Source organism: Cricetulus griseus, chromosome 5, assembly GCF_003668045.3.
Source record: "Cricetulus griseus strain 17A/GY chromosome 5, alternate assembly CriGri-PICRH-1.0, whole genome shotgun sequence".
NCBI lineage: Eukaryota > Metazoa > Chordata > Mammalia > Rodentia > Cricetidae > Cricetulus > Cricetulus griseus.
Genome location: NC_048598.1, coordinates 96,185,028 through 96,208,228, shown reverse-complemented (window position 1 = coordinate 96,208,228; position 23,201 = coordinate 96,185,028). Strand labels below are relative to the sequence as shown.

The following is a 23,201-nucleotide window of genomic DNA, read 5'->3' as shown; positions in this document are numbered from 1 at the left end:
AAAAGAAAAAATGACTGTAAAAGCAGAACACCTCTTCTACTGTGTATTTATATGATATTATTTGACAGTTTCCCACATGTTCCCACCCTCAACTCCCTCTTACTCCCCCAGGCACTCCCAACGAGTCCTGGACCCCTTTCCATTCTCTCCACTTATTTGCTCTTTTTAAACCCACTGCATCCATTACTGTTGCCTGTGGGGATGTTGGCTCATGCTCCTGGCTTGACTTCATGAGCACAGCTCTCATGCCATGACTGGGAGAGCATGTCACAGACCTCCCCATTCCCCAGTTTTTCACCCTTTCTCTCTCCAGACTTGAGGCAGTGGCGATATAGATGTCCCGCCGCCCCACCCCCCGTAGCTGAGCACTCATTAGTCAAAAAGTAGCACATAGGCAGCGATGTATGTAGTCAGTCATTATCTTAACGCAGGGTGGTGGGCACAAGGGCCAAGGGTCAGGGGCAGGATGGAGGTCAGTGTGGCTTGAGCACAGGGGGAGAGAGGACAGGGAGGCTGGGAGGGGTGGGGGCAGGGTGATCAGGGCCATGTGAGGTTCAGGGAACACTTGGGTTTTGACCCCGTGGAAGAAGGAAGTCGGAGCCATAAAAGGCTATGGGTAGAGGAGGAATGGTTGAGACTTAACACTGTGCTCAAGGGTGCCCTTTGGGGGCTGCAGCGGGGACAGACTATGAGAGACCAGGGCCTTACACAGGGCACCAGGAGGAGCCAGAGGAGGTGACAGCTTATGTGCCAATAGGCAGGATGAGGTCGTGTCTGTTTAGTCCTGCAGGTGCCCGGGTTGCTCAGTGTGGGTGGAGAGAGGCAAGGTCACACCAGTGCGTGGAAGGCCTGGGGGCGGAACTGCAGGTGCTCCCCTCCGCCCCACAGCTCCTCCCTACCCCCCACCCCCAGGGCGACAGTTACAGTCACAGAAGAGGAAGTGGTGTTGTAGTTGTCCCCACTGGGGCAGGCAGCGGCAGTGGTGGTGGAGGCGCGAGGGTGCACGGGGGCCTCCCCGAGGGGGAGGCAGGCAGCCACTATGGAGCTCTGGCGACAGTGCACTCACTGGCTGATCCAGTGTCGGGTGCTGCCTCCCAGCCACCGTGTGACATGGGAGGGGGCCCAGGTGTGTGAGCTGGCACAGGCACTTCGGGATGGTGTCCTCTTGTGTCAACTGCTTAACAACCTGCTTCCCCAAGCTATCAACCTGCGGGAGGTTAACCTACGGCCCCAGATGTCTCAGGTGAGCCTGCTGGGTGATGCCAGGGCAGGGCTGGGTTGGGGGAGCGCCTCTCTAGGCCTGGGTCTGGCTAAGGGGTGGTGCTGAGTAGAGCAGGGCTCTGGGTGGGTTTACAGACTCTATATTGGCTTGCATCTGCCTTGGCAAACTAGGGGGAACCCCCCCAACCCCAGGCTAACTGTTGAGACCCATCTAGAGGGGCCCGAGGGGTACGCGGGTGCCTTGTGGATAGCCAAGAGTGCGCATGAGGTTGGAGCCACCAGATGCAGGCCTTGAAGAGAGAGGCCTTCAGTTGTTTCTCCCCCACCTGTGGCTCCTCCTCTTCCGCCTCTTTTTGCCCCCCCTTCCTCCTCACATCTTCCTTCACCTCCACTTCCTGCCGGGGCTCTGGGCTGTGTGTCATGGAGGGTGGGGGTCTGCAATGTTATCCCACGAAGGGCCCATTGAATGCAGGGCCGAGGCCAGGGATTCTGAGAAGGGCCAGGGTGACTCAGAGTCTGGTGCTTCTCCACCTCCCACCCTTCCAGGGGAGGCATGCTCAGATGTGCTTAGGAAATGTATTCAAATTTTTATTTGAATGTGATTGGGGTGGTGGGGAAATGTGACTGGTGGCTTTGTGCTCTCTTCCCTGCTTCTCCAGGGATGCTGGGTTTTGAGGGGGTCTGATAGTCCTAGGAAAGGAAGATATAGGTTCAAGTCAGAGGGGTTCATAGCCTTACCATGGAGGATGAGGGGTATGAGCTGTATCTAAGGGAACATGACCTTGCCCTGGGGTCTGAAGGACACAGCCCTGGTGTAGGGGGCATCTACCATCTTGCCTTCAGTCTTTGAGACCAGCACAGCCAGTTCTTTCAAGTCCCAGGGTGCCATCCCTGGAAATGATGAACAGTGGTTGTCGGGGGCCTGGTCTCTTCCCTCATGTGAGGGGCCCCATGTAGTTGTCAGTGGGTGAGGTAGTGGCCCCTGGTTCCACCACAAGTTCTCTGAGGGGAACAGGGAACACAAAACCCACAGTCCTCCATGAACCTGGCTGGCTACAGGCCATCAGAGATTTGCCTACATTTGCTTGAACTCCAGTAGCTTTAAGAGCTTGAGGAAGTGGCCATGGGACATGTTGGGCCCCAGATCTGGTAGGACTCTGGGTGCCCTACGATGTGGCAATCGCAGCTGTTGGGAAAACGGAGTTAAGGATGAACTTCCACCCTGTGCATCATAGCTAAGGCTGATTTTCTGAAGGGCAAGTGTGCATGGTGTTAATCCCCACAGGACCTGCTTTGTTCCAACAATAGTCCTAATATGTACCAGGCAATGGTGGGAACTTGGCTCTGGCCCACAAAGAGCTCTTAAACACAAGGAGACAGAAAAAGATATGTCCCAGGCCTGTGTGCTCTGGGGACGTGGGCAGGACACTGCCTGGGAGAATTAGGCCTTATGAAAAGAGGGATACTTAGGCTGGGTTTTGAAGAGTCAGTAGGAGTTTTCCCATTGTTCTGGCTTCCAATATCCTCTTGTATGGAGCTTCAGGCTGGGCTAGGGTTCACCTTAACCTTCTCCATCTCTCTTCTCTGTGGCTTCCAGCCTCAGTTCTTTCTGCCTTCCTTGGAAATTCTGTTTCTGGAGGAGATGTGTGTGAGAACCAATGGGCTATGCACAATATGCCAGAGGGAGGTGCCCTACGGAGGTCACCTCTGGGCCTTTGGGACATTGTTAGCCGAATGCAGCCAGGGACAGAGTGGCCTGTGGGATGTAGAAGGCAGAAATGACAGGGAAAGAGTGACTTATGGAAGCAGAGATAAAGGTGTAGAGGTTGGAATGAGAAGACTACTTAGTTCCTCCACTTCTTCATCACTCTCCTTTTTCCAGCAAATAGGGAAGAAATAATATATATACCACCCATCTACCTTCCATCCATCCCATCCATCCATCCATCCATCCATCCATCCATCCATCCATCCCTCCATCCATCCACTCACCCATCCATCAAATAGTTACTGTGCAGGGCAAGCCCCATCCTTCGTGCTGGGGACTATGGGAGTCGGACACACGTGTTCATGATTTAACACACCATATTCTGAAGAAGGGAAATACATTGATGAGAAAACAAAGACAGGGTGTACATTTTTAGGCAGTGGCTCATACTTTGAAGAAATTCTTGGAAAGGGTGCTTGGTGACATTTTTGAGTAGGGAGTCTAGAAAGCCTTGCTAGAGCAAAAGCCTGCGGGTAGCGAAAGATGAGCACTCTGCTTGTGGGGATGGTGACCCCAGCAGGGGGTTCTGCCTGTATGAAGGTCCTGAGGTGGGGTAGGCCTATATGCTCAGGGTAGTGGCTATCCCAGCTCTGGTGGTAGAGGTCAGATTGGAGCATTTTCAGACTGGTCAGTGCCCATAAGGTCTAAGGCCCACAGAAACAGAGGCCCCAGACATCACAAATGTGCACTTCTCTCTTCTGTGGCTAAAAGCCTGAAGAGAAAGAGGTGGGTTTTGGGAAAGGATGTGAGACTCATTAAACTCCAGGAAAAGCAGGAGTTGGGGTAAAAGACATTGCTGAGCCTCCAGCCCCAGCAAACCTTTCATGTGGGCATGAGGGCGTGTACCTGTGCACATTGGTAGAGCCCTTGGGTGGCATGCCTGAACTGAAAAATAAAAGCTAGCAGGGTGATTGGCTTGAATTTAATGGCTTGCTATACAAACGTGGGTCTGCACATACATTAAAAAGCCAGGTATGGCTGTGAGCCCCTCTCTGTAACCCCAGGGCTGTGGGCTTGCTGGCTGCCAGCCTAGCTCCAGGTTCAGTTAGAGACTGACTCAATCAGGTGGGTAGTGATAGCACAGGGCATCTGCCATTCATGTCTGTCCTCTGATGCATGCACAGGTGTACATACGCACACACAATTGAGTCAGGAGCGTGGAAACAGTGCAGCACAGAGTGGGGTGCTGTCTTTGGTGTGATAGACAGGGTTTGGAGGCTGGCAAACACAACAGAACCTTCTAGACAGTCAGGTGTTTGGTTAAATGATACATTTGTGTGATTGAAATCCTGTAACGATGCATGGAAATGGAACTCCCAACGCCATCGCTCAGCTATGGCCTCTGTCATTTATCAAGTCTCCCTGAGTGTATGAGTGCAAACAGCAATTTGGAATTCAGGCGGTTAGCGGCAGGAGTGTGGGTGACCCCAAAGCAGACATACTAGAAGGTCTGTACCCCTTGTGGATGACAGCTTTGCTCTGGCTGTGCAGATGGAGCCCTTTTCCGACTCCTTCTTAGTTGTGTCCGTCCTGTGATTCCAAGGCCACATACACTTAGGGCAGAGTTGCATACAGTGGCAGGGGCCAGTGGCTGGATGCTCATGTGAGGTCCCATGACCTGTTCTGGTCCTTCTCCTACAAGGGAACAGTCTGTAAGAAGCTGCAGCCGAGCTCATGAGGAGCATGGTAGTTGGGTTCAGATGATAGTCCTGTACCACATTCTATCTTCTGTGTGCCAGGATGACAGGTGTGCCACCATACCTGGTTTATGTGGTGCTGGGGATGGGCCCAGGGCCTCGTGTATGCTAGGCCTACTCACCAAGGCCCAGAATCAGCATGGGGTCTTAACCCTAGGTATATGTGAGTGCAAGGTAGGCACAGGTCTCCTCTGAGGGGGCTTTTGGTGGCACCTGGGTGGAGAATGAAGAGCTGTCACTATCTACAGTGTACAAGCCAAGGATGCTGTTGAGTATACAGTGATCGGTACCTCATCTCCCAGATTTCAATCCAGGCTCAGTGGAGGAACACAGTGTGGGGCCCTGAAGTCGGCGGTCTGGTACACCCTGAGTTCCAATTCCAACGGCAGGATCTTGGGGACGTGTCTTAGTTACTTTTCTGTTGCTGGGATAAAACACCATCATCAAGGCGACTTATAGAAGGATTGATTTGGGCTTCTGGTTCAGAGGGGATAGGAGTCCACACCATCAAAAGGTGGGAGTCGTGATGCAGGAAAAGTTGGGGGCTCCTTCCTCAAGCAGTGAGCAGGAAGCAAGTTCAAGCATTGGCAGCCTCCTCCACTGGTACACTTTCTCTAACAGGGCCACACCTCCTAAACCTTGCCAGACAGTGCCTTCAGTAGGGGGCCATGAGTTCAAATGCCACAAGAATATGTGGGACAGTTTTTCATTCAAAACATCTCAGGAAGGAAGGGCTATTCAGGCTCAAAATCTCAGGGTACAGACTGTACTGCAGGGGAGGCATGGTGGCAGGAGTTGACACAGCTGGTCACATCACATCTACAGTCAGGAAGCAGAGACATGAATGCTGGCTTCATTCAGTCCAGGCCCCCAGGCCACAGGATGGTGAGGCCTACAGTTATGATGTGTCTTTCTATCTCAACCCTATCTAGATAATCCCCCACAGGCAGGCACAGAGGTTAAATAATCTCTCATAGGTGTGTTTGGATGCTTGGCTCTTAGCCAACCCCGGATCCAGTCAAGTTGATGACACTAAACATTACAGGAAGTTACTGAAAATCTCCATGACTCAGTTCCCTATTTATATTTCTCTTTGTCTCAACTGCAAGGGAACTTAAGACTTCCTCAGCTAGAACAGTGTTCTACCACTGAGAGATGCCTCTAGCCCCTCACTGGGCCGTTCCAGGCAGGGCTCCACCCCTGACCACGCCCCCAGCTCCTCACTGGGGTATTCTAGGCAGGGCTCTACCCTTGACCACGCCCCCAACCTCTCACTGGGGATTCTAGGCGGAGCTCCATCCTGACCATGCCCCCAGCCCATCAATGGAAATCTAGTTATTCAGACATTGTTGCTTTCCTCTCAAGGACAAAAGTCAAGGTTAGGTGCTGTGGTGACAATTTCATTGTGTTTGTTTCACAGATCTTAGCTTTGGTTCCTCAAACACCTGGTTCAATCTCTCCTCCACGCTCCTCTGGCAGCCTACACTAGGCACGGTCCTGCCTCAGGTGTTTGGCGCCGACTGTTTCCTCTGCCTGGAACGCTGTTGTTCATGCGGGTATCCACCTGGCTGCCCCCTCACCTCCTTCAAGCCTTTGCTTAAACATCAATGTTTCAACAAGGCTTCCAACAAGTCACCAAAATCCCCCCTTTCCTGGCACTGTTCAACCCATTGCCTTTTTCCTTTTTGTCTGTGCGCCCGTGTGTATGCAGGCTTGTACACGTGCCGGTGGAGGCACTGTGTCTTCCTCAAGTGCTCTTCTGCTGCCTCAAATATATTTTTAAGGTTTTCCATCGCGAGTGCGGGTCTCTGTGAGGACATGTGCGTTTGTGTGCAGGAGCCAGCTAAAGCCCAGGCACTGCATCCCCTGGAGCTGGAGTTACCGGCAGCTGGACTTGGGTCCGCTAAAGAAACTGGCTCTTAAACATTTTGCCATCTCTCCAACCCCACTATCTTTTTTGAGACTGGCCTGTGATTGCCAGGGTTCTTCCTTACTGTATCGCCCCAGGGCTGGGATTAGAGGCGTCCCCGCTATGCCCAGCTCTTAGGTTGGTGCTTTGGATTCAAACTCATATCCTCATGCTTGCACAGCAAATGCTTGACCTACCCTAGCCCACCATCTTCTGACAAGTTGTATGTTGTCCCTTGGTACATGAGAGACTAGCTTTATGGAGTCCAAAATCAGCCTATGATTTGATCTCTTGTAGGAAATGGTGTGCCGTTTTGATAGGACCTGCTTGTCCTGCCTTTGGTTTTTAAGTCATCTATAGGTGACTCTCCTCAGTTGGTAGAACTTGTATGCTATGGAACGAGCCACTCTATTGCTTAACCATCCTGTGTATAGCAATCTATCTATCTATCTATCTATCTATCTATCTATCTATCTATCTATCTATATCCACCATCACCACCACCAACAAAAAACAACCCAAAACTCTTGAGACAGTCTTACGTAGCCCAGGTTGCCCTTGACTTCACTGTGTAGCCAAGGATTTTATTTTTATTTATTTAAAACCTTTTTTTTGTTTCATTTTTCAAGACAGGGTTTCTCTTTGTAACAGTCCTGGGTGTCCCGAAGCTCCCTTTGTAGATTAAGCTAGCTTTGAACTCAGATCTGCCTGCCTCTGCCTCTTTAGTGCTGGGATTAAAGGCATGTGCCATCATGTCTGGCTGTTTTTTTTTTTTTTTAATAAAAATAAGACAGAGAGCAACCAAGGAAAGAAGACACCCAATGCTGACTTCTTTTGGCCTACACACATGCATGCGTGTGTGTATACACACACATGTGCACACTTGCACCATACTGTGCTGACACGCATGCAAAATCATGCATACATGCACACTGACACGCTGCACTCCCCCCATCCCCAAGAGATTAAAATTAATTTAAAAAGGAAGCAGCAGAAAGGAAGAAGGCAGGAAGGAAGTAGCTGCAGCTTGCTCGGCTGTGTCCTGAAATCAGCAGTCTAGTAAAAGACCCAGAGCATCACAGGGACAAGGGGTGGGTATGGGATAACGGGAGGGAGTGAAGCCACCACTAATAAGTAATGCGAAACGCTGTTCTTACTTTTGTTCCTCTGATAAGAAATACCCCAAATCAGAGGGGAATAGGTACAGCGATGCAAATCAATCTTTCTTAGAGCTGCGAGGGATTTAAAACTGCTCCTGGCAGGGAAGAGCACACAGGCCCCCGCTCATCCAGCCATCTCTTCACTGATTCAAACCTTATTGAGTACGTCCCAGGTCTGGGTACCGGGTACACAGCTGGAAGAAAAAAAATGAATGTGTCAGTGCCCTTGAGAGGGTGACACCGTGCTAGCTAGGGAAAGAGACAAAAAACGCAAGGGCCAGGAGTTGGTTTGGTGGGTAAAGTCACTTGCTGCTAAGCCTGAACACCCAAGTTTTATTCCTGAATGCCACATGGTGCAAGGAAGAAATGACTTCCACACACACAAATGAAATGTAAAATGAATAAATGAATGATTCTTTTCTTCCCCCATATCTGACTGTGCTATATCTGTGAGCTTAACCAACCATGGCTCAGAGATGTCCACATTTTAAGAAGTGTGGCTTAGGAGATGGCTCCATCAGTGCCTTGGAAGTGCTAGGATCTGAGTTTGAATCTCCAGCACCCAGGAGAAAAAAAAGCCAGGTGTGGTGTCCACCTTTTAGCTCAGCACTGGGGAGGTAGAGACAGTGATCCTGGGGTTCACTGCTCAGCAAGCCTAGCTGAGCCTACGAGGTCTAGCCAATGAGAGACCCTGTCTCAAAACACAAGGCTCTTGAGGAAGGATGTTCAAGCTTGTCATCTGGCTTCCACATGCACAGCAAACTGGATGAAAGCCTGCTGTGTTGGTCATCATGACTGTCTAGCTTGTTTTCCCTCAGCTCTCTCCACAGCACTTTCATTCTGTCAGCTGAGATAAGTCACCAAGGAGGATGTGCAGGTTTGATGCAGAGAAGGGTCTAGAATGGATGGGGACACTGGTATACTTTCATTACTGAGGTGATGGGGTCGTCCTGGAAACAGTCTGCTTGCAGATATCGCCCCAGCCCTGGGGCGATACAGTAAGGAAGAACACTGGCAATCACAGGCCAGTCTCAAAAAAGATAGTGGGGTTGGAGAGATGGCAAAATGTTTAAGAGCCAGTTTCTTTAGCGGACCCAAGTACAGTGGTAGCTGTTCTTTTTAAAACAGGAGTGTGGGGGCCAGGAGGTGGCTGATGGGGTGAAGTGTTTGCCATGCAACCATGGCGACCTGAGGATGGTGGAGCAGAGCATGTCTGTAACCCTCATATTGGGAAGGTTGAGATACGAGGATTGCTACCGTTCTCTGACCACCAGCCCAGCCTAATGGGCCAGCTCCAAGTTGAGAAAGAGACTTGCCGAAAAATAAGGTGGGGGATGAAGAGATGACTCAGGGGATTAGAGCTCAGAGGACCCAAGTTCAGTTCCCAGCAACCACATCATGTCCCTCACAACCATTTGTACCTCCAGTTTCAGAGGATCCAGCGCCCTCTTCTGGCCTTCTCTGGTACCTGCAGTCATGTGCACATGTCTTCATGCACACACCTTCACCCGGAAAATCTAGGTGGGAGCTCCACCTCTGACCATACCCCCAGCTCCTCACTAGAGGATTCTAGGTGGGGGTTCCACCCCGACCACTCCCCCAGCCCCTCACTGGAGGATTCTAGACAGGAGCTCCGTCTCTGACCACGCCCCCAGCCCTTCACTGGCGGATTCTAGGCAGGGGCTCCATCCATGAGCCACACCCCAACCACCCCTTAGGCATTTTTATTTTTTGAGTAGAGCTTGTCGGGAGTATAGGTTGCGCAGCTGTGCGTGTCTTGCTGTAGAAGTTGGAAGACTTTTAAAAGTGGATGCACCTGTACTGTTGAAGGTCACGCTGTCCAGCTTTCCTCCCCCAGTGCCCATCCCTTTCTGTCTAGCGATGGCTGCAGCTGAGCCCTGCGTTCCCATCCACTACCCCGATGTTGTACAGTTGCCTGTTCTTGTCACTTCGTGCCTCAGCTGACTGCACTTCATACCACACACTCACCAGCCTTGTCACCAACCCATATCCGGATCGCTTGTGAGAGTCCCTCCTGTTAATCTACCCTTCTCTCCAGGTTACAAGCATTGTGGCATCGGGGCCCGTTTTCCTTATCTACTACTGGGTTCCAGTGCTAGGTAAACAGTAAACACTTAATGTATGCTTGCTGAGTCAATTACTGAGTGGGTTTTGTAGGTCAGGCTTTGTGTTAGTTATCAGTTCTGGAGTGGAGAGGTGGCTCTCTGGCTCTCTCCCTTCTCTCTCTTGCTCATCTCTCCCCCTTTTCTTCTCCTTCCCTTCCTCTCTTCTTCCAATCCCTCCATTTTCACCCATCTCCTCCTCTTTCCATTCCTTCTCTTCATTGTGCGACATTCTTCTGGGAGAACCATGAACACATGTCCGTGCACCCCAGACAGGGAGCTGACAGCAGAGAAAAGCCAGGACGCCACCAAAGTCCAGCTTGCTGAACCAATGAGTGTCACCGGGGCTGCTTTCAGGAATGGGAGTGAGGGTCACTTCCAGGAACAGAAATGACTCAGAGACATCACCGAGGTCCGGCATGGAGGCACTTACTGGAAACCCGGAGAGCGCTGCACAGCCTGCAATCAGGGCAGCCTCTTCCAGGTGCCCTGTCCTGCCTGTCTGAACCTCTTCTGGGCAGTTCAGCCACCAGCAGTCCTTACAGCTTGTGCTTGGGGAGGTGAGGGAGGGGCCTAGAGAATCTCATCTGTTTTAGGGACTTCCTGTTGTTTATTTCCTGAGCTTGACACGCTTCTCCGTAGGATGGAGTGTATCGGTGGAGTGTATCGCTTCCTCTTAGCACATTCTGTGTCTTAATGAGCTTCCTTCCAAAGTGGAAGGTTTCATCTTAGAGGAAATTGCTACACAACACCCTCCTCTCTCCTTCTTTCCCCTCTCTCCCCTCCCCTGTCCCCGAGCCCTCTCCCCTCCCTTCTCTCTTTCCCTTGTTTTCCCGCATTTTGATACAAGGTCTCTATGCAGAACCCTGGCCAGCCTGGAACTAATTCATCACGTAGTCCAGGCTAATCAGTTATAGCCATCCCCCTGCCTCAGCTTCCCAAATGCTGAGATTACAGGTGTATATACCACCACACTGTGATTTCATTCCTGATTTTCTGTTGGGGAACCCAAAGCATGAAGGTTAAGATGACCTGCCCAGGTCCCCTGCTACCTATAGTGACCTCACACCTCCTCCTAGGTAGGAGACAAAGGGCTGGCTGGGGTGTGAGGAGGGGCGAGAGGAAACGCAGCCTTACTCCCAGAATGCTGCAGACTCATGTTGAACAGTGTGTCATCAGCGCCTCCACGTCAAAGCTCTGGATAGGATGCACAGCATGACCACCCTCTCTGGGCAGCCTCAGGGAGACAGGAAGAGCCTCGAAGATGTCATCCCTCCACTGTTTTCTATCTTCCCCAGTCAGGCACAGTAAGGCGTTTCCTGTTTCCGGCAGTCTCCCTGGGTTGGGGTTGTGGGTGTGGAAAGCACGGAAGACAGAATTTGTGTAGAGTCTGGGTGGCTTTTCCCCAGCCCCCAGTAGAGGCCTCTACCACGGAGTGCCACTTCCTTGCACAAAACTCTCTATTTTGGGCAGAAGCACCAAAGAGCCGACTTCCGACTTGACGACAATGCCTGGCTCTTGATTTACCCAAGGCCTTATTGCTCCCCCAACGCCATGGCCCTCTTTCATCCTGGAGAATGAGGGAAGTGGAGGGGCTGTCCCCACAAAACAAGGAAGAGTTCTTCCACATACCTCCTACAGCAAGCGGCTTCCTGTCCTTCATCACCTTTTAACATACCTCATGATACTGGGAAGTTCTTCTAGCGGTCTAACCGCAGTCACTGCTGCTTTCTGAAGGAGCCCTGTTCTCTAACTGTCCACTCTGAAGCTGTGGAAAGGGTGATGAATCATACTCCTTCTGGAGGGGTCATGCGACAGGAGGGGAGGCAGTCTTAAAGCTCAGCTGATCCTCTGAGGTTAGGAGGGGGTTTCCTGTTTTAGGCCAGACAGATACCTCTCACCTCTGGTGGCCCGCTGGCTCTGTCTGGCTGTCTGGGGTTAGTCTAGGGTCCGTAGGACTTCTGGGTGGTGTCTATAATTTCTGTGATATGCTGGCTCCTAGTATGTCCCTGTGAGGGCTGCGGGAAGGGAGTGTGATGTCTCAGTGTGGCTCACAGAGCCAGGGAGGAGCTGGGGCAGCGCTTGACTTTTATGCTCTGTGGTTTCTCCACACCCCTCCTTTTCACATGTGTGACTCTGGGCAGGTGGTGTCCCTTTGACAAGCCTCAGTTATCCCACCTGTCAGACAGAAGTCATTTGTTCAGCCATTTTCTTTGTTTTGTTTTGTTTTGTTTTGTTTTTCGAGACAGGGTTTCTCTGTGCAGCTTTGGAGCCTATCCTGGCACTCGCTCTGGAGACCAGGCTGGTCTGGAACTCACAGAGATCCGCCTGCCTCTGCCTCCTGAGTGCTGAGATTAAAGGCGTGCGCCACCAACGCCCGGCTTGTTCAGCCATTTTTATCTTTGGTGCTTGTGGGAGTCTTTGTATGTATTTTGCATGTGTTTATGTTTGCTTGCACTTGTGAAGGTGTGTTTGGAGGCCAGAAGACAACCTGTGATGTCTTCCTGAGTCAGTTTCACGGTGTATTAAAAGAAAGCTTTAACTTTATTATTACTATTATCACATTGTGTGTGTGTGTGTGTGTGTGTGTGTGTGTGTGTGTGTGAGTGTGTGTGTGTGAGTGTGTGTGTGTGTGTGTGTGAGTGTGTGTGTGTGTGTGAGTGTGTGTGTGTGAGTGTGTGTGTGTGAGTGTGTGTGAGTGTGTGTGTGAGTGTGTGTGTGAGTGTGTGTGTGTCTGTGTGTGTGAGTGTGTGTGTGTGTCTGTGTGTGTGTGTGAGTGTGTGTATGTGTGAGTGTGTGTGTGTGTGTGAGTGTGTGTGTGTGTACATGAGTGCAGATGCCTGAAGATGCTAGAGAGGGCACCAGATCCCCCAGAGCTGGAGTCACAAATAGTTGTGACATGGGCTAGGATCCAAACTTGGGTCCTCTGAAGATGCTCTTGACTGCTGAGCCATTTCTCTAGCCCCTCCACGTTAGATCTTAGCACAGGGACTCTCACTTTTATCAGCTCAGCAAGGCTGGCTAGACAGTGATCCCCAGGGATCCTCCTGTCTCCACCTCCCCAGTGCTGGGATTGCTAGAGTCCAGTGCACATGGGCACTTTCCTGGCTTTTAGGCAATAAACCCAGGTCCTTGCTTTACCAACTAAGCTGACTCCCAGATTTCCTTCAATAACTTAGAAGTTAAGATGTATTCTTTGACGGTTTGATACATGTATGTGTGCGTTGATCATGTCTGCTCTGTCACTGGCTCTTAGACCCCACTGGATCCTTCCTTCTCATCCAGTCTTGCTTCTACTTTGGAATAATTTATTTTCTTTTTCCTGACCCAGTGAGTTCAATCAGAGTTTCTGACAGGAATGGGGGGTCGCCGAGGGGCCATGTATCAATGACTGCGATGCCGAAGGAAATGTCTCTCCCTTCCCCAGAAGCCGTTAGCTGCTTAGAGCTCCCCAGAAGGGGCGGGGTCCTCATGAGACGCCCCCTTCCTTTAACACAACAATTTCTGTTGAGCCCCCCTACAAAGCCCCAGGTCTTTAAATAGATGTCCAAATCTTGAGTGACTTGTGGACCTCAGGCAATGGTGAAGTGTCCATGTTGGGTTGTTGCAATTGTTACACAATCCTCTGTGGGGTGTTGCTGGTGGGGAGGCTGTGCATGTGAGGACAGCTCAAAAAATAGTCTAGATCTTGGGCTGTGTCTAGAACACTTGTCCGGCACGCATGGAGTCCTGGGTACCACTCTCAGCACCACAAAAACCCAACCCCGGGGTGTGCTTCTGTCATTCCCAGCTCACCAACAGGTGGAGGCAGGAGGATCAGGACCACATCCTCATTCTTGGCTACACAGTGAACTTGAGGTCATCCTGGGCTATATGAGAACCTGTCTCACAAACAGGAAGAAGGACTTTAGAGAGATGGCTCAAAGAGGAAAGTGTGCAGACTGGAGTTTGCTTCCTAGAACCCAATGGAGAGTCAGAAGTGGAAGTGAGGCCCTGGGATGAGATGAGCGGTGGAGACAGGGGAGCCCCTGGAGGCTCACAGGCACCGAACAACAGGGAAACCCTGACTCAAGCAAGGTATAAGTTAAGTCCCAACACTGAGGTTGTCCCCAGCTTCCACACGCGCACACATGTGTACCTGCACTAACACACACACACACACACACACACACACACACACACACACACACACACACAAAGCCTAAGCATAGGAGAGTTAAGACTTCTCTAGGCAAAGAGCAAATGGGCTTAGCTTCACTAGCTACTCAATAGGTTTGTAATGAGATAATAGCCACACCCCTTCCTTCCACCATTTTACACTGCCGGCATTGGGTCCAGGAGCTGGGGAGCAAGGGCTGTGGAGACCTGATCTCTGCTCTCATGATGAGCAGTGAGTTCACTGGGATTCCACCATCAGTACATACGATTGCAACACGATGTGATCAATACCATGCATTCATTAGCAGAGGCTTCGACATTGGAGCAGCAGACTGATGGTGAGAGAGCTGTGTGTACATGGTGGGGATTGTGGTGGTGGTGATAGATGGTGATGGTATTGTGATAGTTGCTGATGGTGGTAATGATGATGGTGGTTATGGTGCTGGTATGGTATCGATGGTGATGGTGGTGATGATGGTGATGATGGTGATGCTGAGGATAGTGGTGATGATGGTAATAACGATGATGGCGGTGACCGTCACAATGAGAATAGTGATGGTAGCAATAGCAATGATGGTTAATGATGAGGGTGGTGCTGACGGTGATAACGATGAAGATGATGATGGTGGTAATTATGGTACTGGTTTTGATGGCGTTGGTGATGATGGTGGTGATGTTCATGACTGTGATGACAATGACAATAATTTCCAGATACCCAGGGCTCACACCAGGTCAAGCTCTTTGAATGGTCTTATCACTGAATCACAAGATGCTGTAGACATAGCCCTCCCTGCATTTTTTCTTCTCTCCATTTACCTGCTTATCAGTGTATGACAAGTGATTCTGTGGCTCCATAGTACGATTCTCATAGGCTTTTTGGGTCAGGAGTTCTGAAGTGGCTTAGCTGGGCAGTTCACCTTTGAGGTTTTTTTGTGAGGCCACAGTCAAATGTTGGATGAGGCACTGTCATTTGACTTTACACTTCTCAGGTGATTCAGTCATACAGAATCTCAGATCTCTTCCACAGCACTGATTGGGTAGCCTTACAACATGACTGTGGCCAAATGATGCAAGAAGTCAAAGAGAACCCGCAAGGCCACTGTGCCCGCTTTTGAAGAATTCCTTATCATTACTTTCACTAATACTCTTAGCCACACAGGGCCCGTTGCTTCAGCATTGGAGGGGATTACAGGAGAGATTCCTGAAGTTTCTGCATAGACACTGGGAACTGGGCATCACGATGGCCATCTTGGAGCCCGGCAGCCATATTGGAGCCTGGTGGTCATTATCACACTGTTGGAATTGCTGTAGACTTTGATAATAATTCTTGGGGACAGGGGAGATAGCTCAGTAGGTAAAGTGCTTGCTTTACAAGTATGAGGGCCTGAGCTTGGATCCCCAGGACCCACATAGAAAGTGGGGGATATACCTGTAATCTCCCAGCATTGGGAGGTGGAGTCAGCCAGCCAGCCTAGGCTATTCAGAGAGCTGTGGTTTACTGAGAGACTTTGTTTCAGTAAAGAAATTGGGGAGTGTCAAACAACTCTCCACTAGCACACCCATTGCACCTGCACACACATACAAACACATCCAACAATTCTGATAATTTTTAATGTCTTGCAAGGCCAGCAGCTCCACATTAATTTGACATTGTCAGAACATCTGTTTATGATTCTATGATTTTCTACACTATCTTATGAGTCACGTGCCAAGTGTAATAATTTAAAAAATGATTTTGGTAGAAATTCGCATGGAATTTATGGCTCAATCTTTGAAACTGTTGAAATAGTCTTCCCCCACTCCGAGGCTCAAGGAAAGAGGAGGTGGGAAGAATGTAAGAGCCAGGGAGGGATGCTGTGAAATGGTTTGTCTGACCACAGCTGTGGGTACCTGCTCAAAGTCAGCCAGCACACACAGGTGGGTGGATGGTGCTTGGCTCCACCCCCTAGAGGAGCTATTGATGGCACACAGTTTCTAGGGGTGAAGACTCTTTTTTTTTTTTTTTTGCCGAGAGTATGGCCACTGATCCAGTGAATGCCCTACACTCACACACACGGGCAGCACACATAGGACTTACTGGACTGTAAAAAAAAGGACATGAAGTTGTGAGGGGACCATGTTGGGGATATTTGGAGGGATACACAGGGTGTTCACAATCATATTCCATTGTATACATGTATGAAATTCTCAAGCCTAAAGAAAAAATTATTAATTAGAGAAAAAGAAGGGTTTGGCAAACACTTCCTTATTCTTGATATTAAAATATTGGCTTTGTTTTATGTGACTGAGTGTGTGTCTGTCTGTGTGTAATGAGCATGCCTGAGGCCCATGAAGGACATCAGGTCCCCTGAGACTGTGATCTATCATATGTTGCTCTACAAGAGCAACGAGTGCTCTTAGCCACTGATCATCTCTCCAGCCCTGATTCTTGAGGATTTTAAAAATGGGTACAATGAGATATGATCACACCTCCATCAGCGCTTCCTACTCCTACTATATCCCATCCAATACATTTCCTCCCAACTATATGCTGTTTTTATAATCCGCTATACCTGGTTAGTGCTGCCCATGTGTGAGGCATCCACTGGAGCCCAGGAATCCCACTAATGACCATACCTCAGTAAAGAATGATTCTCTCACTCCAGAATGCCAAGCTCCTTAGCAGAGGTGGGGCTTAGGTCATCTACCAGTCTGTGCTGGGGTCAGGCTGGCTTGATAGCATGCAGGCACCCACAATTGCAGTCAGTTCCCAAGTGACTCCTGTGTCACACCCAGCAGACACCATCACACAACATTGCTCCCCATCCTCTGGTTCTCATGGTCTTTCCACCCTCCAACCCCACCATGGCATTCCCTGAGCCTCGGCTGGGATGGGTTAATGTAGATGTCTCATTTAGGGCTGAGCACTCAGTTTTTTTTTCTTAGCTCAGAGTCCAATTTTCCTATAAGACGCTCAAGTCTTTGGTTTCTCCACACAATCACTTCTCGTTACTGCAAGCCCTCCTGCAGCCCACATCCTTCCCGAGATAAAGAATGTGTCCATCCTTTGTGCCTTTCTGAGTCTATCCCCACCCTCCCTGCCTGATGCAACTGCTGATAAGTCCCACCACCACCCCTTGAGCTTGCTCTAGGATTTTGGCAAACATTTTATTTTAAAAACATTTTCAGGGCCCAGCTAGGTGGCTCAGGGGTAAGTTAGCTTGCCACTAACCCCGATGATCTGATTTGATCCCCTGAACCCACATGGTGGAAGGGAGGAACCAACTCCTACAAACTGTCCTCTGACCTCCAGTGTGGACTTGTTTACACGTAAATATGTGTAATAAGAATATAACATTTGCTAGCTGTGAATGGTGACGCATCCAGGCTCTCATTACTACCTGGAGGCAGGAGGATTATGTAATGATAGCCGGGGCTACATAGGGAATTCAAGGCTGGCACAGTCTTTGTTTGTTATTATTATTATTATCATTGTCATTGTGGGTGTGGCTGTGCATGCATGGGCCACAGTACATGTATGAAGGTCAAAGGACAGCTTTGTGGATCTATACTCTCCTCTGTCTTTGTGTGGTTTCTGGAGCTTGAGCTCAGGCCCTCGGGATTGCACAGCAAGTACATTTCACCTGCTGAGCCATTCTGTTGGCCCTATTTTATTTTTATTTACAAATGGATTTAATTTTTATCTGTATTTTCTGGTTTGCCTGTGTGTGTGTGTGTGTATGTGTATGTGTGTCTGTCTGTCTGTATGCACACATGCCATGGCGTGTCCCTAGCCTCATTTCTCTTCCCTATAGTTCCTTTGTCTTAAGAACATCCGAACCTTCCTGTCTACCTGCTGTGAGAAGTTCGGCCTCAAGCGCAGTGAACTCTTTGAGGCCTTCGACCTCTTTGATGTACAGGACTTTGGAAAGGTGAGTTGGATTCCCAGTGCCCTAGATTGGACCTTAATTTGCTTCCATTACTACCTGTGTGTGTGTGTGTGTGTGTGTGTGTGTGTGTGTGTGTGTGTGTGTGTGTGTGTCTGTGTGTGTGTGTGTGTGTGCCCACTGGGTGAGCCAGGTTGGCCTTCCAGGATGTTGCCCGAAGCATGGGCTTGGTGCATGTAGGATGAGTTCAAGGATCTGCCCACTTGCTTCCTGTGTGATCTGAGTGGTTCTGCCTCTCCGGTCCCCCAATCACTCCCATGTAACAAATTATTGCCTTGCTCTGCCTGAGTGATCATGTGGACCCGATAGTGGGGAGGTTTTGTTTGCAGTGAAGGGACTCAGGGGAGATGCCAAGCTATGCTTCCCAAAGTCTCAAGGGATAGCTTCCATGCTGGGAGCCTGAGGGGTGGGTGAGTCTGGAGGGGGGTTTTGAGCAGCTATACCCTTATCGCAGGTCATCTACACCCTGTCTGCTCTGTCATGGACACCCATTGCACAGAACAAAGGAATCATGTGAGTAGCAGTCAGGACTGTGGGTCTGGGGCCTCCTTGAAGCTCCTGCCCATTGTCCCACTGCCCTGCTTATACCTTTCTGTCCCCCAGGCCCTTCCCAACAGACGACAGCGCCATGGGCGATGAAGATATCTACAGTGGTCTTTCAGACCAGATTGAGTGAGTATTGGGGCCTGATATGTGCAGGGTTTGTGGGACACAGTGAAGATTGGAGCCTGAGGTGACGTGGATCTGTCCCGGGGTCTGAAGGACATGGATTTGTCCCAGAGTCTGAGGGGCATGGATCTGTCCCAGAGTCTGAAGGGCATGGATCTGTCCCGGGGGTCTGAAGGACATGGATTTGTCCCAGAGTCTGAGGTGACATGGATCTGTCCCGGGGTCTGAAAGGACATGGATCTGTCCTGGGGTCTGAGGGTCATGGATCTGTCCCCGGGTCAGAGGGACAGGAATCTGTCCCAGGGTCTGAAAGGACATGTGTCTGTCCCGGAGTCTGAGGGGACACACTGAAGGACTTAGGGGCATTGTGAATTCAGCTCTGATTCTGAAGGGGTCTGATGGTCCCTGGCTTGGGGACACTACCTGAATCTGTCCCCCAGTGACACTGCTGAGGAAGATGAGGACCTTTATGACTGCGTGGAGAATGAGGAGGCAGAGGGGGATGAGATCTATGAGGACCTCATGCGCTCGGAATCAGTGTCCACGCCGGTGCGTTGGTCTGGGAAGGGCTGGGCAGGTGGGAAGGGTGGGGACAGCTGCAGAACGCTTCACCAGCCTCTGTGGTCTCCGTTCACAGCCCAAGATGACTGAGTATGACAAGCGCTGCTGCTGCCTGAGGGAGATCCAGCAGACTGAAGAGAAGTACACAGACACGCTGGGCTCTATCCATCAGGTGTGCTGCGCCCACTGTCCCTGCCAGGGGTGTCTCCTCTCTTCCTCCTCACAGGGGAGTCTTCCTGTGTAGTCCAGGCTGCCCTTAAACTTACAATTCTCCTGCCTCAGCTTCCAGAGTGCTGGGATGACAAGCATGTGCCACCACACCTGGCTCCATTGTTTAAAAAACCCCAGCTTAATAGAGATGGATAAATACACTTAACAGGCAGCCCAGTTGTTAAATCCAGTGATTGGGCATCCAATGCCACATCTAATCACAGAACATGCTACTGTTCTGGACAGACACACTGTATACCTCAGCTGTCATCTTCCAATTTTCCATTCTCCCCAACCCTCAGACCCACGAATCCACTTTCTGTCTCTGGATTCCTCTCTTCTGGACTTTTTCTGTTGAGAGCCCCACACTGTGTGTGGTCTTGTTCTGTGTCTGGTTCTGCCACTCATCGAAATGCCCTTGGGATCCTATCACGTGTGCCAGAGCCTGTTCATTGTGGAGTAGTATTCTAGCACATGGAAGGACCATACTGGGTCTGTTACTTATTGGTGGACTTCGATGGTGTCCATTTTGGAATGATAGGTGGTAACTCTGCTTTGGGAAAGTCAGAGACATTTTTTGTATGGAGATTCCCTTTCTCTTGATTCTCCTTTAAGTTTCTTTTCTTTTCTTTTCTTTTTTTTTTTTTTTTTTTGAGACAGGGTTTCTCTGTATTGCTTTGGAGGTTGTCCTGGAACTCGCTCTTGTAGACCAGGCTGGCCTTGAACTCACAGAGATCCACCTGCCTCTGCCTCCCCAGTGCTGGGATTAAAGGCGTGCGCCACCAATGCCCGACTCCTTTAATTTTTTAACATTGAACTTATTCATTTTAAGTGTGAGTGTTTTACCTGCATACATGTATGGGCACCGTGTGAGGGTCTGGGGCCTGGAGAGGTTAGAAGAGGGCATCAGATCCCCTAGAACTGGAGTTACAGAGTTTGAGAACAACCATGTAGGTGCTGGGAATTGAACTGGGTCCTTTGCAAGACCACTGAGTCATCTCTTCATCCCTCAGTTTCTTGTTTTGAGATATATGCTTACTATGTAGCCCAGCTGGCCTTGAAGCAGTGGCATAGCCGGCATGTGTCACCATGCCTGGGACCCCATTTCTTTTGTATCTCTGTCTCTTTCTTTTTTTTTTTTTAATCTGTCTTTCTTTTGCTTGCATCTTAATTTCTAATTCTCTGATTCTGCCCATCTCTATTTCTCTGTCATTCTTTAACTGTCTCTCCACAATGCCCCCTCTCTTTGCATCTCTGCCTCTATTCTATCTCTATGTTAGTATCTGTATCTTTCTGTAGTATCTCTGTTTCTGTCTCTATCTCTGTCAGTCTGTCTTTTTCTTCCTTGCTGTTTCTGTCTGTCTTATTGCTCTCTTTCTGTGTCTGTTTCTCAGCCCCTAGCTGTCTGTGTGCCCCACCCTCATCCTTTTTCTGTCCCTCTGGGTGAGTTGGATAGAGGGTCCTCTTCGTCTTACTCTCTCTTGGCTCTCCTCAGCACTTCATGAAGCCCTTACAAAGATTCCTCAAGCCTCAAGAGATCGAGACCATCTTTGTCAACATCGAGGTGAGCCAGCAGGTCCTCAGACCTCTTTTCCTCTTTCCAAGGAGATAATCTCCTACTGTCTCTGATCTGCTCTGGAGCATGTATGCAACTCTTTCCTCTCGTGTGATCTGTCTGTGTCTGTGCCCAGGCTCTAGCCCCATCTCTTCCTTCCTCTTTCCCTTGGGGTAGGAGCTGCTTTCCGTGCACACCCACTTCCTGAAGGAGCTGAAGGATGCCCTGGCTGCCCCGGGAGCAGCCATGCTGTACCAGGTCTTCATCAAGTATAAGGAGAGGTGAGACATGGTTGGCCAGACCATGGAGGTCACAGTCATGCCAGAGTGGTGGCATGAGAGACATTAGAGAACACTGGGCAGGGTTCTTCATTGAGAGAGGGATATAGGCTGAGTGAATCCAGGACTTGGGGGATTCCAGGTGGGGCCTCTATTCCTGACCATGCCCCTAGCCCCTTACTCAGGGATTCTTGACAGGGGCTCCACCACTGAGCCACACCCCAGTCCCTCACTTGGGGATTCTAGACAAGTACTCCACCCCTGAGCCACACTGCAGCCGGCTTTCCCAGCTCTTGTTTAATTTTTACTTCTGCTACTGCTTTCTCATCTATGATTTGGCATGTTCAGGGTTACAGTGAGGATTGAATAAACCATTGTATAAAGTGCTTAGCACAGGGGCTGACACACAGTTGGTGCTTAATAATTGTTTGTTAAGTCAGCAACCATTGGTCACAGACTGCATGCGACAGTCTGGTAAGAGCGTCAGCTGTACTCTGTCTGCTGTTCACGGTTATAGTAACCCTCTGGGAGGCACTGTTGCCTGGCCCGAGTTTCAGGTGGGGAAACTGTGGCTCAGGGTTGTGCATTTGGGATGAATGAGGCCAGAATGTATGCATAGATATCCCTGACCTTATACTCGCCCTTCCATGGTGTTTCATCCTGGCCCACAGGTTCCTTGTTTATGGCCGTTACTGCAGTCAGGTGGAGTCGGCCAGCAAGCACTTGGATCAAGTGGCCACAGCGAGGGAGGATGTGCAGATGAAGCTGGAGGTAGGGCTGTGCTACCCTTGAGGGCTCCCCCTCTGTTTCATGGGTCTTGGGGAGCAGGGGACAGGTGGAGTTGGGTCCACTTTGCAGTTTACAATCTTTTGTGCATGGGATGTGCACATGCATGTGTGTCTGTTCATCCGTGCGTGCGTGCATGTGGGAGTGTGTGTGTGTGTGTGTGCGTGTGTGTGTGTGTGTGTGTGTGTGTGTGTGTGTGTGTGTGTGTATTGGTTGGTACTTGGTGCCCTCCATTATACTTCTCTCCATCTTATATTTTGAGACACAGTCTCTCCCTAACCCCGACGCTCACTGATTGGTTGGGCTGTGGTGAAAGGCACGGGGATGGAAAGCTACTCAGATATGTATCTATTCAAAGCGTGCGTATGCATGTGCACACGTGTTCATGCTCATGTAGTAGCCAGAAGTCAACACTGGGCATCTTCCCCTATCACATTCCACCTTTATTTTCAACTTTTTTCTGTTTTTATGCATATGTGAGTTTTGCCTGCGTGTATGTCCATGGGCACCACTTGCAGGGCAGTGCCTGTGGATGCCAGGAGATGGCATCAGATCCCCTGGAACTGGAGTTAACGGATGGTGTGAGTCTCAGTGTGGGCGCTGAGAATGTGGGTGCTGTGTGGGTCCACTGCAAGAGCAGCCAGTGCCCTTAACCACCGAGCCATCTCTCCAGTCCTCTTTTACATTTGTTTATTTACTCTCTCTGTGCGCACAGCATGCCGGGGGTGGGGGGTGGGGGGAGGGGTGTGTGTGCCAGGGATTGAACTCAGATTGTCAGGTTTGGTGGCAAGCCTCTTTACCTGCTGAGCCATCTCACCAGCCCCTGCACCTTGCTTTTCAGACAGGGTCTCTCACTGGGACCTGCAGCTTGCTCGTTTGGTTAGGCTGACTGGCATTGAGCACCAGGGGGCAATCTGTCTCTGCCTCCCCAGCACGAGCTCACAGCTGTCTACACCAGCATGCACAGCTTATTTCATTTTATTTGTTTTAACTGTGGGCTCTGGGGATGAGCTTCAGTTCTGTGTGCTGATATGGCAAGCCCTCTACAGACTGTTGTCTGTTTGTCTGTACCCCGCTTCCCCTCCCCTGCCCAGTCTCCTTCTCCTCTGCCTCCCCCTTCTCCCCTTTCCTCCTCTCTCCTCCCTGCATCTATCTGGTTCCCATGATGCTCCATTTTCTG

General features: G+C 50.2%; 1 protein-coding gene across 5 annotated transcripts in view; it reads left to right on the top strand.

The window, feature by feature from the left end:
• Positions 1–1,039: 1,039 nt before the first annotated feature.
• The window catches only part of Vav1 (vav guanine nucleotide exchange factor 1), a 48,328-nt gene continuing 26,166 nt past the window's right edge, over positions 1,040–23,201 (top strand). For 3 of the 5 annotated variants that reach the window (XM_035445425.1, XM_035445428.1, XM_027416780.2), the window contains exons 1-9: positions 1,040–1,243; positions 17,831–17,947; positions 18,417–18,475; positions 18,566–18,634; positions 19,072–19,180; positions 19,269–19,364; positions 20,898–20,966; positions 21,135–21,238; positions 21,907–22,006. In XM_035445425.1, the coding sequence (XP_035301316.1) occupies positions 1,040–1,243; positions 17,831–17,947; positions 18,417–18,475; positions 18,566–18,634; positions 19,072–19,180; positions 19,269–19,364; positions 20,898–20,966; positions 21,135–21,238; positions 21,907–22,006 (927 nt within the window). The remainder of the gene's footprint in view (positions 1,244–17,830; positions 17,948–18,416; positions 18,476–18,565; positions 18,635–19,071; positions 19,181–19,268; positions 19,365–20,897; positions 20,967–21,134; positions 21,239–21,906; positions 22,007–23,201) is intronic. The other 2 variants (XM_035445426.1, XM_035445427.1) reach the window with 2 other exon arrangements.